Genomic DNA, 14416 nt, shown 5'->3' on the forward strand with positions numbered 1-14416 from the left:
ATGTATCCTGTAGGAAGTGGTTTACAAATCAATTTAAATTTAATTGGAAAGAGTACCATTGCCAAGGATACCAATTTTGGTAATTTCAAATTCAGCCTGTTCATGCAGTTTTTGAAAATGTGACATCATTGCTTAACATCATAATATACTCATTATGCAAATGTGCCCATCGTATTTTATTATTTGCTCTTTTTACAATTAAATTTAAACAAATTACATTTTCAAACTTTGTGATTGAAATGTGGAATTATCCTTATTTATATAATATTAGCCTACCTGACGATGGAATAATGCATTCCAAAAGCTTGACACTTTCTTAAATTCTGCCTGTTTAATTATATACCAATTTGATTTAGCTTTTTCTTGTATCTTTAGTTAGTGTATTGAGATCCAGTCACTGATATCCACAGCATTGTAATTTGCTTTTGGATTATTGTAATCTATAATAAATAAATAATTGTGTTGTTATTTTATATTTTGCAGGTTACTTTCTAGAATTACTAGATCAGTCAGAAAGTGACTTCACTAAAATGTTTGAACATACATATGGGGATCTGTATAAAGACCATAAAGATATTTTCAGCGATCTTTACGTGGATCTTCGCCAATTCTACCAAGGCAAAATTGATGATCTGGAAAAAGCTTTGGATGATTTTTTTGGAAGTCTTTTACTTAAAATGTTTACGTTACTTAATCCTGGAGTGCACTCAGATGAGTTCATGGTCTGTATTACCGAAAATATGGATGAACTTAAACCTTTTGGAACGATACCAGAAGCGCTGTCGACGCAAATGAGGCGGTCTTTAAATGCAGCTAGAACGTATGTTCAAGGTTTGGATGCGGCTCGTGACATCGTCATAAAGGCGACAAAGGTATTGTATTGTCGTCATGCAGTTTGTTTGTTTATTTATAGTTATCCCAGATCCTGAAATATTGTTTTTATTTTCAATTCACAAGCTGTTATTAAATAAAGAAGTTTCTTTATGTTTATCAAATGTTGAACATAAATAATTTTTCCAAACATACAGATCACAACTGTAGATCGAATAATAATGGAGGCATGATTTTAAAATCTATGAAAAGAATAAACCAACACACAAACTGTAAAAGAATATAGTTTGTTTAAATCCAAAAATAAATGTGGCAGCAGCGTTGGATATGAAAGCACTCATCATGATGCACTGCCAAGTGCCTGGATTCCAGTGATTTTTAATTTACAAACCTATCTATCATGTCAGCTTGTGCCAGCAATATGGCAGCCCATTCATTGTTATACTTATATTCTTGTTTTTCCTCTTTCTCCACTGGGTTTTGAGGTTGTAAGAAAGTTCTTTATAGGTTAAAGGGGCATTTTAATATTGATCTTTACATAATTCATTCCTTAATGCAATGAACTGCACATGGTTGGATTGGCTTCACTTCATATTGAACTTTAATCATAAATCATTTATTGTATCATTGCTGTTGGTGGCGAACAAATAGTTGCACAGTTGGAAAAACTATGATAGTCATTGGCATCAATATTTCGTTGGTTATTTCTACTTTTAAACAATTTTGTAATTAATACAATAGTTTACATTGGCCTATTGTGTACATGATTTCATCAGTATACACATATTCAGTCAAAATGATATTTAAAACAATAATAATAGTCTACTTGTATCTTCATTTTGACCACGGCGTAATAAAACTCAGCCAGCTTTTGACCAAATCCTTCATAATAAAAAACATAAGATTTAGTTACTGTTATATTGCACATTACAACAAGTATTGTCTCTAGAATGTTGAAAGGAAATTGTTTGGCCTTTTGATCTACCTTTGATCCATTGCTTCCTTCACACAATTTCCCCCATATTTTCTTCAAGCCTATGCCTAGTTTGACCATGGTTTGACTGGCAGAATAATTATGCCCAATGGACAAGCCTACTCTAGGCCTACACTTGATGACATCTTTTGACTGGCAGAATAATTAAGCCCAATATAGCAGATGTGCTCTTGTTTAGTACCTCCCATCAGGGGATAATTCAATAGCCTAGACATATTCCTAACAACCAGCTGTGGATTTGATATTAAACCCATGTGGGACATTATATTTAAAATTGTGCATGGCTGTCAGTAAACTGCACTTTTAATTTATGTGGATCAGAAGAATTATGAATACATCATTGACTGCAAACAGTACTCCAGCTTATATCACAACATTTGTCTACTCATAGGCCCTGTTTCTGCTGCCAACTAAATACCGTATATTATACGGTATTTTTTGAATACCGTATATATACGGTATATTTTTGGCAGCAGAAACTGCGCTCATAAAAAGTATACCGTATTTTGTATACCGTATTTTCCCCACAAAATTTGTGGATAAAATACGGTATTTACAAATTTATACCGTATTTTTTGTACCCGTTTCTGCTGCCAATAAAAAATACCGTATTTTTTTTTTACATGACAAAAGGTCACCATTCGTGTTTTTATTTTCTATTGCTGTTAGCTGCTTTACACACATGTATAGATATATTCGGCGAAAATGTGGAGCGAAGACGTCACAGTTTTACTAAATAAATGTGTGTGGGGAAGCTAAAATGTCTGACCAACTAAAAGGTAATAAAAGGGACAACCACATTTATAAAGACATTTCTAAAAAAATAAAGCAGGAGTATGGAATAGACTTGTCTCCAAAGCAAGTAAACTCAAAGCTGAAGAGCCTGCGAAAGCAGTACAACATTGCAAAATACAATAACTCGGGGAGGAAACGAATTAATTGTCCCCATTACGATGTTTTCTGTGCTCTCACAACATCTCTATCACTAGGGCTAGGCTGTTGAAAGTGAGACGTAAAACTTCCATTATTGCGACTTTTAATTATCGATCAAATAAATGAATGGCAATTTGGGTAAAAAAGATGAAATTTAACACGACCACCAAGAAGTATTGTTAGCAGAAACGGGGTACTAAAAAATACGGTATAAAAAATACCGTATTTTTATACCGTATTTTGAGCAGTTGCAGCAGAAACAGGCCCATAGATGATTACTGTTGTTTATAATAATGATTCAAGATCTAATATGATGTATGACTTTCTGAATTAAAAAACTACCATTCTTTCTAAACTACAAAATTGTAGATGAACTACTGTCTAAATATTTCATAATCAATTGCTGAGCAAAATTTATCAATATTATTTCTATCTAGGAAAAATTGTGAATTGTCCAAATTAGAGTAATCATCTTTTAATATGAAGGAAGGTTTCAACGTTAGGTCGGCTATTGTTCATTGCACAGACCAATAATTATGGAAACGACACTGTAACGTAATATGTACAAAATATTCTTATTGAAAAGAATCATACAGTGAAAATGATGTGGAGAAAAAAGGCCTTTAAAATTGAGGTCAATGAAGCTTGAATTGCAGAATACTGTACAAACCAAAATGTGGAATCAGCTGTGTTTGGTCTTTTCTGATTTGGAGTCAGTCTGTAGGAGATGTAAATTAAGATAGATAGAACTGCAATACTAGAAGGTCATGCTGAAACACAATTGTATTATTGCAATTGGTAAAAAATGTTTTTTACAGCCATCTTCTACTACCACTTCTTCTTCTCCATGTACTAGTAGGCCTACCACTTCTTTTTAAAAAAAGGTTTTTTTTGCCAGCAGAAACCGGTCCTATACTGATAGAAGCAATTTAGTCATCCCTAGTCTGGAACTCATCGTTTTTCAATTAAGTGACTCAGTTTTGTTAACAAATTTAATAGTGTCATTACGGTGGCTTAGGGCTCAATTAAATCTTGGTGCATTTGCAGTTTCTTTATTTTATCTAACACTAGGCGACTTGAGGTAATAAAGTCCATCATGTGATTCATACAAATATAAATCCTATCTGTGAGAGTTTCTTATCTGCTGATTTGTGAAATTCAAGTTGCGAGTTGAAAAATATTAGTTACGATTTGGAAAATGTTGGTTGCAAGTTGGAAAATGTTGGTTACGAGTTATAAAATGTTGGTTATGAGTTGGAAAATGTTGGTTACAAGTTGGAAAATGTTGGTTACAAGTTGGAAAATGTTGGTTACGAGTTGAAAAATGGTAAATGGTAGTTGGAAAATGTGTGTTCCAAATTGTGATCTGCAACTCAACATACAATCCTGTATACAATTCTTGCACCTGTTTACAGTAGTTCACACTAATACACATATTCTCCTTTTATGGTTTCCTATGTACTAGTAATTAGCATTGAATTGTAAAGCAATGCTTCATGCTTCAGAAAAAATCATTTCCATTTGATACAAATAAAAAAACATCTTTCTTTAGTATTGTACTGAGTCTACAGTATAATAAAAATGATAAAAGAATGTAAGATATGATAACTTAAAATAAAATACTGTACATTGCATTAAGAACATACACTAAAATAAATTATCAATTTACGTTTTTTCTACCCGTCCGTAAAAATCTTAAAGCTGCAAATTTCAACATCAATAGATTTTGTTGACTCATGGGAGATGATTTTTAATCAAAAGAATCTCATTATTCCGTTTTGTCTATAAAGTGTCGCAAAAATTCAAAGAAGTATGTATTCCCATGGCAACTCACGGCTTTACGCCTTTATTTTTTTCTGTTATTTTATTCTTTTGTTATAATCTGGCTTTAATTAGCATTAAGTCAAAAAGTAATTTCCTTTTTTATACAAGATCTATTACAGTATAAAGCTGCTCTGTCTACAATATAAAATTAGTTTGACAAAAAAAGTGTGATGTGCCCAAATATCTTAGTGATATGCCCAATTATGGTAGTGATATGACATCACCATGTCTATAATATTATATGGGCACATCACATTTTTTTTGTTACAAAGTTTGTTAGTGTATACAGAGCTTTATAGTACATACTGCATCTTTTTCTTAAGTTATACAATTTTTTTTTGTACAATTGATTGAAGCATACAGTACAGTTTTTTTCAAATTAAATTTTTAACAAGTTCAGCCTGAATATTCAGCTAAAATAATGTTTTTAGAATTAAAAAAATCATCAGCAATTTCTACTAAAATTCTGGTTCACAGATACTGTACTAATCTGTTGGATGATGACATCATTGTGCTAAAAGCTATTTGGCATATTAGCACATCTTTTGTGTCCATTCAATGGGTCATTCAATGGGTGGAATGCCATACACTGACATGGCCATAATGATCAAGATAGCTGGATATTGTTCCATCATAATGACCATTCAATCACCATTGTTCTCGTAATCTTTGTATGTTTGCTTAAAATGAATAATATCCAAAATATATTGGTTAAAACAAGGACTCTACAGATGACCAGATGCCTGTGTTTAAAAACTCTTGTTAAAATTTGTGAGATGCTTTAGAAAACAACCTTCATACATTGTTGATTGAAAGACTAAGAATGAATTAATTATCGTCAATTATTCCATGATCTTCAAAACCAACATGTTAATGAAACCGATTGTACGTGTTGTGAGTCATAAAGAGGCATGACCGATCACAATGTGATTAATAATTACTGTTACCAATCTCACTACATCTTTGCATCAATATAGTAATACAATCACACTATCACTCTGCTATGTAAGGATGGATTATTCATGTATGATGTTGTAGGTTGCTCAAACAAAATTCATAATTCACAACAATTTCAATTTGTTAATGTGATAAATTGGAAAAAAGTTATTCATAAAATCTTTCTTTAGGCTCACATTATCCAAACTGTCAAAGGGGTATTAGTTGTAATTTAATCATAATACTACAGTACTAGGAATTGTTTACCTCCTATTTAGTATAAAAAAAACCCGATATCACCAACTGTACGTTTCTACAATCTGACGAACCTGTGTTTTTGATATATCTTGTGTTCAATTGTTCTTTATAGTTCCTCTGTTTTTGTTACCCTGGTAACTGACAAATCTATTAATAAATCTTACCCTGGCTAAAAAAAATTATATCATTGGATGCTTTTAACATGTATACCACCTGGCTACATTATCCAGGATTATACTATGATTGTGATAGCCTATGATATTATTAGTTCATAATGTATTCCATTTAAAAGAGGGATTATCTTTGATTGACATGGACAGATTCATCCATTATTTCCAAAAATGGAATAAATTAAAATATTAAATTATTATCAACGGTCAAAATAAAGCAGACTCTATTCTTATATACTGTAATTTTATACAGTATATTTACATCATCAACCTAAATATAAGAAAAATGGGACAGCAACAAGCTGGTAACTCTTCTCCAAAATACAGCGACAAGACTGGTAACTCTCCCCAAAAACACAGCGACAATACTGGTATTGGTAACTCTCCCCCAAAACACAGTGACAAGACTGGCAACTCTCCTCAAAAACACAGTGACAAGACTGGTAACTCTCCTCCAAAACACAACAATGAGACTGGTAACTCTCCTACAAAAGATTTAATAAAGGCAACCTCCCCATTATTAAATTTCACTCATTGTTTTCTAGGAATCGCCAACACAAGAATGTAAATCAGCTTTGATGAAGATGGATTACTGCTCCTCATGTAAAGGAATATCATCAGATGTTGCGCCATGTGACGGACTTTGTACGAACATCATGAAAGCATGTCTAGCGCAACAGGCCGAACTACAAACAGAGTGGACTAAATTCATTGGTAAGTATAATCTGGAAATCTACTTCTCACACGTTTATGATGTCAACGACTTCATTATTCTTTGTTTTTCATCATTTTTAAAAAATTATTTTATTTAGCTACATATGACCAAGTAATCAGGTTACTGTATTACTTTGTTAAATTTTGATGTTAACTGGAAATTAATTTTTGTTAATTTACGGTGTATTTTGACAATTTTCTTTCAGTTAGTTTTCCAAATTGAATATTGATGATGATAATGAATCTGCCTTTGTAACATTTATGTCATAGAACATTGACTGTCTCTGTCCTCTGTAACTAGGTCACAACAGACGCACACTCATTGATAAATGTATTTGAATGATTTAACGAGTTTTAAATTCTAGATACAAGCATTCATGTAATTGGCATTTAGAAGGCAATGACACAGATATCAAGTTAATTTACATAATTGTAAATAATTCCACAGAATATGTGACTGAAGTTATCAACATATCATTTAATACCTGATAAAGATGCTATACACAAATGCTATATCCAATCAACATTATATCTACATCATTAAATTTACTACTAAACACAACCAGATATACTGTATTGTATCACTGCATTTTGCATAATATGGTATTAACTATAAGTTATATGTAGTTACTTTAGCAATAATTTCCCGTAATGGCTACAATGTTGTATTAAAGCAATTTATTAATAAACAAATGAACAAATCTTATATACTGAAGCCTATAGATGGTTATTTCAACAACAATGATGTAAATGTTTTATTTATTTAGAACATATGTTGAAACTAGGAGGAAGAATGGGAGCATCTTTTAACATAGAAACAGTTATTGATTCAATCAACGTTAAAATATCGGAAGGAATCATGAACTATCAAGAAAATACACAGCATGTAACAGAAAAAGTAAGTACAGTTTTAGCACCATCTTATACGTCAAGAGAAAACTTCTGTTTTATAATTTTATCGTAAAAAAATAAAAATGTGGCAGTTTGGAAGTATGAATTTTAAACAACAAATAAATGTTTTTACTGTGGACATGCAATCAAGTTAATAATAGTTTACTTGAGGGCATAGTTTGTGGACTGTACCATTTATGAAGAGGGGTGTTCAATGAATTTTTTGAGTATATCCTGCTCTTTGAGGAGAATAGTTCATTTGTTGGTTTATCCAGGTAAGTTAGCACTACTAACACCATTCTGGTTTGTTTATTTATTATTATGAATATTTTTATATTTCTTTATGAAAGTTGATACATTTTTCTTAATTATTCTTGACACATGATTTTGTGTCTAAAAAAACAAAATATGATTCATCTGACTCAAGTCTAATTGCAGAATAGTGACGACAGAGTTATATATAGTAGTATGAACATTGAAGTGTAACTTGATTGATTACATACAAATAGATAACATTACTTCATGTATTAAATAAGCATGCAATTTACACCAAGTGACATTACTAAGAACATAGACACAGAAACAACAACATCAATCTTCAACATCTTCACTGTTCGTTTCTACTGCATAGAGAATATTGAAATTGAATTTTGGTCTTCCTAGTATAAAGTCGTCGTCATAAATTCCTTTCTCAGTATGATAGGAGTCAGGCTAGTGAATTCAAAATTGCTGGGAGGTGTTCAACGGCCAAGATATTTGCCGTGATATCATTGTTGTAGGATTTTGTTACAAAGTCTGTTGACTATCTGGTGTAATTTTCTTGTCTTCATCATTGTTCGTGTTTATCAGATCTCGCTAAATTTTCTATTATGTATCAAATTCTTTTTGGTATTAAACTCTTGAGCGTTAACCTCTTTTATAGATTTGTCAGTTAACAGTTATTTAATCAATGTGATAAACTGTAGCTTTTTTTCATATCAAATCTCCCTATTTATTATACTTTACAGTAATTCAATCCTAAAATGCCATATTAAATCTGTAAACATAGTTTTATAGTCAATAGTAATAAAATAAAATATTGAATTATAAAACCAGCAACAACACAAACTGTGTTATCAATATTGGACTGGATATTTAATGTACTTGGCCAGGCTAAATTTATTTTACATACAGTCGACCTTCTCATTTACGTACCCCTTGGTCTGAGAGGCGTTCGTAAATGAAAAAGTTCGTAAATGGGAAGGTTCGGAAAAAAGCGCCCTCTATTAAATCAGTGGTAAAAACATGTCCAAACAAAATGCCCTATGTACAACTTATACTGTGTATAGTACACTATAAAGAACAAACAGTATTAAAAATACAGTATAAAACAATTAGATTTAACATGTAAATTAACACCTTAAATGCCAAAAAGATTGATATTTCTGCTTTTTGTTACGTTAACACACATTCTCTGTACCAAAATTCCATCGTTTACTTTTTATTGTGCATATTTTGACACAAACTGTAATTTACGAACTTGTTCCTAAAGTAATAATATCAAATCCGTTCTGGACCGCAAATATTTACATTTTTAAGCTACTATGTATGTGTGGTGTTTGACAGCAAGTAAAATGGAATTCCCAGAAAAATGGCTATGCGACGACTGACAACAAAGTTTTAAAATGTTAATAAATAAATAAGTGTTTTTTTATATCGTAACCACATGCACAAACAAAACTAAATTGATAGTATGGTCATCGTAGCTAGCCTTTTTTGCAGTTCGCGATCAACCTTTGTTTTTTTCAAAAACACGTGCAGGGTGCTCTCCATGCACTCCAGCAGTGGGGATGATGATCTCTAGCTTAGGCCTAGACTAAACGGCCTAGCTAACGGCCTAGGAATAGACAACTTTTAAACTAGAAATAAATCGTGGATCGTTTTTAATAAGCTTTGCTTTATTTATGAAATAATTGTTTTGGGGTAGTTTAATAAATTAAGAAGATAATAAATTAGTAGGTACGTAAAAGTTTTATTAATATTACTGATGACGTCATCGTTCGAACGGCGTTCGTAAAATAGAAGGTTCGTAATTGAGAAGTGTGTAAATGAGAAGGTCGACTGTACTGTATTTTTCTTATGTAAAGACATAAACTCTTTCCACATACTATAGTACAGTTAGCACCTAAAGTACAGTATTCAATCGTAGTACCTACTGTACAGTATAACTATAATAATATAAAAATAATTATTTAATTTATTTAATATTGTTTCGCCATCCCTGTGTTATCAATATTGGACTGGATACTTGATGTACTTGGCCAGGCTAAATTTATTTTACATACATACGGTACTTCTTATGCAGCTACTTAGACATAAACTCAGCTTAATTTCCACCTATTTACTTTAGTACCTATTCGTAGTACCTATGATAAAAAAAAAAAAAATTATTTAATTTATTTAATATTGTTTCCCAATCTCTAGATTTCTTTAGCTCTTTACACAATGTCATTGACTTTAACCAAAATCTATTTCTATTTAAAATCAATATCTATATATTGCAGTCAATAATGATTATAGTAGAATAATAAAATAGATAATGTGATTTATATTGATTTTAATTAAATTGATAGATTAAAATAATTAGATGATTTCAGTTAAAACATTCAGTGTTCAAACACAAGTATTGTCTTGAAATAGATAAATAAATCAGAGAATAAAAAGAACGTCGCCATGTTTTGTATTCATGTCATGTCCAGCGTAGGCAAACACTGTAAAACAAATGTATTACATGGAAAATATATTTGACATTTGTTACAATTTATTAGTCATTTAATAGTGTGAGTTGGCATGAATAGCATTTAAGTTATCGTCTTAGTCAATACGCACTGCATAAAGCAAAGTAAATTACTCAATATAAGTCTTACTATGCTAAAATAAATTCTAGTAAATTTGATGCTTTGCCGCCAGATAGACTATAGAACGTGAACGTTGTTTATTGTTCAATGTCTGTGTTTGCCTGTTTATCATGACAATGTTATTACATTCAAGTTCAAATTTAAAGATGTTTTAATCTTTCTTCTTTATTGTATACACAACAAAGCTTGTTTGACAAACAGACAGACTAACTAAGCCATAAACCCTAAAGCACATTGTAAAGTAATTAATCATCATAATGTTCATGTTTTATTGTTAATGTTGAACATACTGTAATGTATGATGAATAATGGACCTCCTAAAATTATTGAATATCCAATCAGATTTCAGTGAGGTACAGTAGCACTCCTTGCTTTAGACTACTACTTTTGAGTATTTTTATTTTTTTTTGACAAGCTATAATATTATAAGTTAGCCCTTCCCTGTTCTGTTTTTTTATCAGTATTTTTACATTTGAATAGTATTTTAACATTGCCATTTGCAATGTATTTTTTCTTTGTTGTTTTATTGTCCTAATTATGCAAAACAAATTTCCATTTTGAAGTGGACCAATAAAATGTCTTCTTGCATCAGTATTAATATTATATGTCAGTGCTTTCCTGTTTAACAAAATCCTGTATCAGCCCCTGCCAATTTACCTTAAAACATAGTTTTAACAGTATAGAAATTAAGCCTTGTATGTTTCAGAAATATGTCAATCAAAATTGACCTTTCAACTTATTTCATATTTTGGAGTCAATATTTCTACCATTAAATGAATGTGTTGATGCTTGTTCAATGGTGCTATAAATTTCACAACCACTGGTAGAATGTAATGTTTCTCACATTCAATTGAAGTTATTTTTTCATTAATATTTTACAATTTAACTATGTCAGATTAGCTGGATTATTAATATAAAATTATATTACTCTGCGGAAATGTTTATAGTATGTCAGTAATGATATTAAATTTAACATGATACCAATATTTTATGTACACTGGGAATAAAATTAACAAGTTTTACATATAAATGTAAAACTTGTTACAAAAAAGAAAATTGCGACATAAAAAAGAAAAATATTAAATTTCAGATTTAAAGTATACAAAAATACAGAATACAGAAAGGAGATTTAGTAATTTTGAACACCTAAAATAATTAATTTTCATAATTTTAAAATCTCATATTTTTTTGCTTTTTTATATTGATTATTCATTCATTCATTCATCATTTATTTCGGGATACCATGGTCACATAATCATTGTACAGATAACAAACAAAAGAGTTGAGGTTGTACAGTATTACAGACAAAATATATACTGTATAACATAAAAAATAAAGATTCCTATTAAAATATTTGGTGAGAACGTTAATAATTGTGTTTAAATTCTCCTTACTTAGGCCTCTTTAAGTAGAAACATTCCTTCTTCTTTCTCCACCTTCTGTCAATCTAAAATGCCTCCAGCTGACTTCAATTCAATAATCTACACCTGCTGATCAAGCTTAGAAAACAGGAACAAACCATTGGAAATATATTGTATGCCTCGATGGGTAATAAGACCTATATTTTGTACAGTACCGCCTTAACACGTCTGTAGTATATTAGATTCCATAATATTGTATGTATGATATATAGTATGCTTTGTAAATCTAAAGCTCTATCTACACTATCAAACTTGGTGTGACAAAAATGTGTGATGTGCCCATATATGGACATGATGATGTCATATTACTACCATATTTGGGCACATCACATTGTTTTTTGTCAAACTAGTTTGATAGTGTAGACAGAGCTTTATACTTAGTCTAGGAAAAAAACAGGTACCCATATAAATAGGTTTCTTAGTTGGGTGTTGTATTGGATTTAGGCTGAGTGTTAAATTCTTTAGGACTGTTCCAGAGATGAAGACTTTGAAGATGGGTATATCATACCCAGCATAATTACATGCATGATCTTAGACAGCTAACAAGTCTATGAGACCAAGCTGTGATTAAGTTCAAAACTTAAATGTGTACCACCATTCAGTTAGACCATGTTTAGTTGTATAATCATGGATGAATATAGGTCAACAGTGTGGTACAATAATTGGGAATCGTTAATACATTGTTGTCAAAGAATTGAATGGTGGTTGGCAGCGATTTCACCTGAATAGGGAGTATAGAAACAATGTTACATTGTTGCCTTTCATTTTGAACAACAAAATGCTCTTATTAACAAACTTTCAATTCAAACCAATAAGTATACTGTAACTTCTACTAGTCATGGGGCCCGGCGTTCTTTGAAGTAAGTTGTTGGTTGAACCGCCAAGCTTGGAAAGATAATCGGACCTATGAAGGCGATGTTTGTTTGTGATCAATGGTGGATAATCATGATTAATATTTGAGGACAATTTAACACCTTTGAAATTGTTGCTGATATTTAAAGATTATGCATATTTTGCATAAAGCAAGCCATCAACTCTGTCATTAATAAAGCAGTCATTTTTCTGTCTATGAATTTGCATTTTTGTAGACGTTAGTATCCATATATTTTCCATCTGGTAAACATTTTTAATGCAAATATTATCTGATAACTGAATTATTTACATCAAATATGAATGTTTAATTGTTCATACCAGCTGAAATTCATCTTGCCATTATGAGTTCAGGTTTCCTGCAAGCAAATCTGATATCATTTTAACGATTCCAGCCAAATGATACATAATTTTGATTCCTGTAATAAATGATAAAACTGGAATTACTGAGATTTCATAAATTAATATCCAATTACACAGTATTTATCACTTGTTATGTAATTGGCAAGTTTGTTTTCTGTTTTTATGATACTGTAATTGATAATTTAATCCCCCCTTAGCAAGCCTCTTTGATGATGTGTCCAACCAGGAAACTTCCTATATTAAAGTTTACTCATTTGATGTATGGGAATGCTGCAGTAATGTTACCTGGGCAACAGCAGGAGGTCATACTAGTATTTTCTCTTCTGTGAGGTCATAGTTAATGAAAAGACAGGAAAGATAGCAATGATGTTATCTGTTGATTGAGGCCTAAAAAGGCCCTTGGTTAGGGCACCATCAAAGGCATCTCACAGCCTAAAAGGCCCTTGGTTAGGCCACCATCAAAGGTATCTTTCTTACGGCTAGCATTCGTCTGCATTGTGCAGTATTTAGAAGTTTGATAGTTTCTCTGAAAATGTAGTATGACATTAATCGCAGATCCAATTTTTAAGTCTAGCTATAGTATATCTATAGATTCAAGAGTGTTTATTGGTCTATAAACTGGAAATGGTTACTAAAAATGTTAGAAATTAGTTTTAACATTTCTAAAATTGAGAATGACAAAGTTTTGTATCTTTTGTATTCATTATAATGATTACAGCCTATTATGTTAATTTGTTGATTAGTAGCCTCAGCTTCATCCTAATGTACTGCCATATTACAGTTTAAATAGACAATTTTGACAACATCGAAAGACAGCTAAGTAGATGCTAACAAGAGAACTTAAAATCTGAATCATAAATGTAATTTGTAAAAGCAATTCATAGACTTAGTATTTATTGCTGCTGAAGTGCCATACTGTATAGTACTTATTTTCTGATGGTCATTTAGTAATGTTCATTTTCATTTTCTCGGTTTAAATAAATGTAATGGAAGTAATGAACACAAGAATTGTGAATCATCATAAGTATAATTTGTTCCAGCAATTTATATAAATTGCTTTGTATGATTAGTTCTTTTTATCTAGTTTATTGTTCCTTTAGCAATTCTTATTATCTCTCATAACAAATAAAGCTTGGTTCCTACTTAGACACAACACAATGAATAGACTTATATTTGTTATGTTTTTATAATGCTCAAATAAGGTACGTAAAGTACTATCTAAACAAATGTACTTAAATACCGTTACTATCTTATGTTAATTAAAATTGAAATGTTAAAAATTTAAATAGGATAAATGTTTGTAATTTTTGACAA

At 31.0% G+C, this 14416-nt stretch overlaps 1 protein-coding gene across 1 annotated transcript in view; it reads left to right on the top strand.

The window, feature by feature from the left end:
* LOC140050137 (glypican-6-like) overlaps positions 1-14416 on the top strand; it is a 58812-nt gene that overhangs the window by 23855 nt on the left and 20541 nt on the right. Inside the window, exons 4-6 of the mRNA XM_072095192.1 lie at positions 484-872; positions 6492-6660; positions 7428-7558. Coding sequence (XP_071951293.1) covers positions 484-872; positions 6492-6660; positions 7428-7558 — 689 coding nt within the window. The remainder of the gene's footprint in view (positions 1-483; positions 873-6491; positions 6661-7427; positions 7559-14416) is intronic.

Source organism: Antedon mediterranea, chromosome 5 (genome assembly GCF_964355755.1).
Source record: "Antedon mediterranea chromosome 5, ecAntMedi1.1, whole genome shotgun sequence".
In the NCBI taxonomy this organism is placed as follows: Eukaryota; Metazoa; Echinodermata; class Crinoidea; order Comatulida; family Antedonidae; genus Antedon; species Antedon mediterranea.